Below are 6410 nucleotides of genomic sequence, written 5' to 3'. Positions count from 1 at the left end.
ATATATATATATATATATACCCTATCAGTTCTGTTCCTCTAGAGAACACTGACTAAGAAAACAAGAGTTAAGCCTCTTCCCCATCACACGTTATGCAGTCAAGTCACCTTCCCCTCTGAGACTCTCCTTCCCATCTGATAGCGATTTGGGTGCCACCACACCGAGGAGACTGTGTAAGAAGAGGACCATGTCAGACCTCCTGACACAGGATCTGCTCTCAAAACGGGCTCTCACTAAGCCTAGTGTGGTGGTACAGACCTCCAACCCAGCACTAGGAAGGCAGAGGCCGACGGATCTCTGTGAGTTCAAGGCCAGCCTAATCCAACCTATGCCGCAAGTTCCACAGTTATCAGAGTTAAAAAGCAAAGCAAAGAAAAATGGTCCTGTGGTGGTTTGAATATGCTTGGCCCCATGGGGAGGGGCACTATTAGGGGGTGTGGCCTTGTTGGAGTGGGTGTGGCCTTGTTGGAGGAAGTGTGTTACTGTCGGGGTGGGCTTTGAGGTCCTATGCTTAAGGTCTGCCCAGTGTGGAAAAGATCCTTCTGTTGGTTGCCTGTGGAAGCCAAACTCCAGCTGCTACCTTCAGATCAAGATGTAGAACTCTTGGCTCTTCCAGAGCCAAGTCTACCTGTATGCTGCCATGCTTCCTGCCATGATGATAATGGACTGAACTTCTGAACCTATAGGCCAGCACCAATTAAGTATTGCCCTTTATAAGAATTGCCTTGGTCATGGTGTCCCTCCACAGCAGTGAACCCTAACTAAGACAGGTCCCTACTACCGTATTGCAGAAGCAACACTTCTGCCTGTCCTCTGGTTTCTGCTGTAAGGTTCGTCTCAGTTACCGCATTTTCTAGTTAGAATTCTCTCTTTGCGAGTTTCACTGAAGTCTCAGAAAAGAGGACCTTATGAGATATTCATTACATGGATATTTTCCATAATATTGATTTCCAAATCTTTTCTAAAATATTTTGCTTCTAAAATATTCACTCAGATGCCTTCTACCCAGCCAATCTCATTCTATATACTCAGGTCTCGATCTCATCTATACAGGCAAGTCTTCATTTTATTATTCATTTATTTAAGAAATATCTACCTGGAACCTAGAATAGTAAAGAGACTGTGATAAGCAATACATAGAATATAAACAGGTCCTCCGCACATTCATTTCTCAATCTGTGTCTTTGCCATATATTTTTTCGACACCAACTACGTACAAACAACTCTTTAAGGTACCATGTTGAATATGCATCTTATTTTAAATTTAACCCTGCCCCCCTATCACCTGAAAAATCTAATCAATGATATGTTTCTCAAACCCAGAAATTATATGTGGAGTTCCTGACCTGTGCCAGATTCTAAAGAGCTTTGAGTAAGAGCCTGGAAGGTTTGTGAGTGTGCTAATATGATAAAGACACACACATACACACACAAACATACACACACACATAAATGCACTTGGAGGTAACAAGAGACAAAGGCAAGAGGGGACAGGCTGGATATGGGCAGATGAAGCTCCGGAACTACTCTGCATAGAAGTTTTGTTTTGTTTTGTTTTTAATTGCACTTATCTTTGAGATTTAGATACCTTGAGTCATATTCTGTGGCAGGAAACATTTTCCCTTGTTTTCAAGTGAGGACGTGTCCTCAGTCAATCCAGATGGATCCTTGGAAGGACCTTCTTTACCTGAAGAAAATAAATCAAAAGATGATCCATTAACAGTATACGCAAGTCGGAAGTACAGATTGCAAGTTCCTACAAAGGGTCAGTGGTTTTCCCGGGGCTCAGGGCCTGAAAGAATTACAAAGAATTACTATCACCATCACCTTATAGCTACTGTGAAGCCAGCTGTTATCAAAGAACTGCCGTGCATGCTATCTCAACCCTGCAGCAGCCTGGGCGTACCCATTTCATTAAATGTTGCCACCCAGAGGTCAAACTAAGTTCCAGGACTAAGTGCACTGAAGATGCTCCAGGGTCTACACAGATCATAGGGCTCTAACTTCAGCAAGGTATGACAGGACTGGAATGAAGTGAGCAAGCATGCTATCATTAGAGAGATGGCTGAGGAGCCATTGTAATGTCCCGTGCTCTCCTTGTATCTGTCTACAAAGTACGGTCCTATCTAGGAATCTCTACCTGCCCGGTTCTTAAAATCATGATGATATTTGTAGTTATAGAAGTAGAGTAAAGGGCATGGGTGTAGCTATTACAGAGTGCTTGCCTAACACAAACAGGCTCTGGGCTCCATCACAAACACCACTGCCACTACCACCAGAATAACAGAAGACTGTGGGCTGGTGAGATGGCTCAGCAGGTAAAGGCCATCAAGCCTGACTTGACCAAACCTCCTGATTTCAATCCCCAGGACAGAGTTAACACCTGTAAATTGTTCTCTGACCTCTACACACACACATACACACACACACACACACACACACACACACACACACACCACACTCACACATTCACACAGGAACATTCACACACGCTCATGTACACACTCACACAGAAACACCTACACACACTAGGTATGAATAAATACTAAAAGGGAGCTGCAGATTGGGACACAGGATGGGGACTGGGGTAAGGTGAGAGGAGTGGTATTTTGATTGCTTATGGTAGAAAAGAGAGCACAGAAAGAGCGGAGAAATGTACCCATTGCTTTAGACACACGGGTGTGTCCATCCACCACCCCTGTGCCATGTACAGTCTAAGGTAGCTCTTTCGTTCCGTGGTGCCCCAAGGAATCCCGCTCACAGCTTGAGGACCACCAGATAATGCATAGTCCATGACAGGTCTTCACACAGGATGGACCAGAAAACACAAAAAGTTGAATAACCCTGCAAGTCTGGCCCTTTTTATGGCATTATCCATATACAAAGGAGTTTGAGTCTTTAGCACATTAACTTCCATCACTGGACTCTGTCCTCTCAAGGACAAAATTTCTCAAGAACTGAACCACTGGACCAGAACTGTTAAGCATAACCCCAAAAAAAGGTTAGTATTCTTGTCTCTACCAGTATTTCTGAGTCACTTATTTACTCTCCACAACTGTCTACAAAATTTAGGTCAGAGGTGCACCGGCCCATCGAGTCTTGCCATCTGGACCTGTGGTTTAATGGCACAGCCCATGCAACTCAAGCAGTCACAAACCGCCATAGCTAACACCAGACTGCAGTCCTCATACTGCTGCAAAGAGCTTGGCTTCTCTCCACTGTGGGCCGCCATGGTGGCATCTTAACCCCCAGGGGTCTCTCCCTATCTTTGTGGTGGGAGCACTTAGTAAGGTTGAGGTAAGTACAAAATGGATGTCAGCTTGAGTAAGCAGAAGTGCGGCTCTTCGTTCCTTTGAAAGCTGGATGAGGTGTAGCTCAGGGCTTTTCTTCTCACACGCTCTCAGAGGTGTGGCTGATGCCCCACTGCAAAGCACTTACGGTCCACCCACCACAGCCCGGCCTACCCAGTCACCCACTGTATCCTGGCACAGGAAACGCTCTCTCTGACAGCAGCAGCCTGTCAAGTGAGCCTACTTTCAGGAAGGAACGTCCAAGGGAGTGACTCTGGTGTGATACAGGTCACATGGCCTGTAAGGAGATGTAGGGCTTTGGAGCGGATCACCACAGTTTTTCAAACTGTGATTCATTCATGGCCATAGGCTTCAATATTACTTGGACACTTTTTTACATGTATAGGTGTTTTTATGCTTTTTACATGTATAGAGCATTAGACCATAGACATTTGTGAACCACCTAACTGAGGGTACTGGGACTAAGGCCCAGATCCTCTGGAAGAATGGCCAGTACTCTTAACCGCTAAGCCATCTCTCCAGTTTGTATGTACTTTTTAAAAACAAAATGTCTGGAGTTTGGGGCATAGCTCAGCAGTATAGCACTTAGCAAGCATGCATGAGGCTGGATGTTCAATACCCAGCCCTAACTGTAGGGAAGATAGGACATTTTGGAAAATGTCTTCAAAAACAAATTTACAGAACATGGATGACTGTCTGTGTAATTTAAGTTGCCAGTGGTTTCCTAAGCAGCATGGGCAAAGACAATACAACATGTAAAACAATACGTACACTATAATGCATTAAGTTTAAGAACTTATGCTAATTGAAGGTATAGGTAAAAGAGCAGCTGGCTGAGTAAAAGAAAACATGGACAACGCATACATACAGATGTCAAAGAACTCGGACCTGGAGTGTGCAAGGAACGTGAGAAAGCTGCAGGGGTGGGGGAGCAGGGCCAGAGGAATGGCATCCCATTTACATACACTTGTTACTCTTGCGGAGGACCTGGGCTTTATTCCCAGCACCCACACAACGGTTCACGACCATCTATAACTCCAGTTTCAGGGGGTCCAGTGCTGTCTTCTGACCTCCTCAGGCACCACGCAGACATGTGGTACACATGCATACATGTCAGCAAAATGCATAAAATAGGATGAATAAATCTAACTGGAAAGTCTTTTTCATCTGTAGGAAATGAGCACACAGGTACCAAAGAGCTCTACGTGCTTGGAGGTAGAAGCCATCTTGCACATGCTGGGTGAGTGGGTGGCCAGGCTTGGTACTTACATGTAAGGTAGGGACAGGAGAGGTGAGCTCTTTGTGGCACGCACAATGATGAAATGGGTATGGGAGCACACGGAGCTTTGAAACACTCTTGGCAGGGGAGTAGTGTAATAAAAGTGTTTACTGTGGGGGCTGGCAAGATGGCTCAGCAGGTAAGAGCACTGACTGCTCTTCCAAAGGTCCTGAGTTCAGATCCCAGCAACCACATGGTGGCTCACAACCACCCATGATTAGATCGGATGCCATCTGAAGACAGCTACAGTGAATTACACCAGAACGAGTGGGGCCATTGGGAGCGAGGCCAGCAGAGGTCCTGAGTTCAATTCCCAGCAGCCACACACATGATTGCTCACGGCCATCTGTACAGCTACAGTGTACTCATACACATAATATAAATAAAATAAATCTTTTTTTTAAAAAAAGTGTTTACTGTGCTAGGAGTAGCATCGGGAGGACCCAGAAAAAGAAGCCGAGGACTCAGAGAGGACAACGGGAAAGCTGTCAGAGAATGGGGGCGGGGAGGGAGAGTGGACTGTAGTGTTCATGATGTGACAGGAGAGAACAGAATAAATGATACAGTGTTTTGAAGTAAGAAAAGAGGAAGCATCCCGACCTGCTAAATCCTGGAGATAAATCGGAGGGAGAAACAACAGAAAATGAACGTTGGGAAATTTAGGCGCGGAAATGAGTGCTGATTTCTACCAAGGTCAACACAGCAAGTTATCAGAAGAGTCAGAGCTCGCCCACATCGCCGGGGCCAGACTTTGTTATTTCTACTACAGTAGCTGACCTAGGAACTCTAAGGTCAAACTTCTCGGATGAGAAAAGCCTCTCCATGCAGAAACTTGCTGGAGATGCAGCCCTTCCCCCTTCCCTTCGGATGACTTCTCCGCTCCTACTGCCGCCCCCAAACATAAAGAAGAAATCCTGAAGGAGTCCCTGCATGCTCTTCATTATTCTGTCCACATCCCCCACCCCCACCCCCGGCCCAGGAAACACACCCACACCATCAGCAGTTTTTGTGAGGTAAGCCCACATCTCCTTGCTGGGACCAAAAAAAAAAAAAAAAACATACTGTAACTATTGTTATATCCATCCACATGGATGCAGCTCAGAGTGTAATATAGAGGGGTGGGCAAGCAAGTTGTATAACAGAAGCATTGTGTGTTTAAACTATTTTTTTTTTTTTGGCAGTGACTGAGTGTGCATGGATAGGTAGTAAGAGACAAAAAATTAAGACCACAGATTTCACAAACGGTTAATTCATTAAACGTTTCATTTCATTAAACGGTGGTTAATTTTTGCTGAGTGAGATGTGAGAGTTGGAACGGAGAGAGCCATCTGGGGAGCCCCGATTGTAGACCCAGATTTTTACTCATTGAAAAGGAGAAAGAAATGAAAGCTTCCCCCGCTGGCACAAAATAGAAATGTGTCAGAGTGGACAGGGCTCGTCATTCCAACACTCCGTAGCATCACCAAGTTCAAAGATCACTCCATTCCTTTAAATTCATGATGCCCTGTCTACTGCTGTGGCTCCTCCCCTCCTCCTGTCATTGTATCGATGCGTCAGTCATACTAGAAAGCCTGGAGAGTGGCAATGTATACACACATCTCCCCTGCATCTTCCACCTAAGAATTGCTGCCAAATCTCCTCAGAAAGGCGTTGGAGATAAGGGACAGGTTCATGACTTCTCCCTTTGTGCTGTGTGGAGGTGGGGAGACTTGTTGGTGACTAACAATGGCAAGAACCCCAAAGCAGGGGAGTCACAGATACTGGCCAGGACCTGCTCCCCCGTACCCCCCTCCATGTGCTACTGGAAGATTTCTGCAGAA

At 45.6% G+C, this 6410-nt stretch overlaps 1 protein-coding gene across 1 annotated transcript in view; it reads right to left on the bottom strand.

The window, feature by feature from the left end:
- The window catches only part of Sh3tc2 (SH3 domain and tetratricopeptide repeats 2), a 67954-nt gene that overhangs the window by 58806 nt on the left and 2738 nt on the right, over positions 1–6410 (bottom strand). Inside the window, exon 2 of the mRNA XM_031365832.1 lies at positions 1589–1687. Within this exon, the coding sequence (XP_031221692.1) occupies positions 1589–1687 (99 nt within the window). The remainder of the gene's footprint in view (positions 1–1588; positions 1688–6410) is intronic.

The sequence above is a fragment of the Mastomys coucha genome, unplaced genomic scaffold (assembly GCF_008632895.1).
Source record: "Mastomys coucha isolate ucsf_1 unplaced genomic scaffold, UCSF_Mcou_1 pScaffold13, whole genome shotgun sequence".
Classification (NCBI taxonomy): Eukaryota; Metazoa; Chordata; class Mammalia; order Rodentia; family Muridae; genus Mastomys; species Mastomys coucha.
This window is presented reverse-complemented; position numbering and strand designations above follow the sequence as displayed.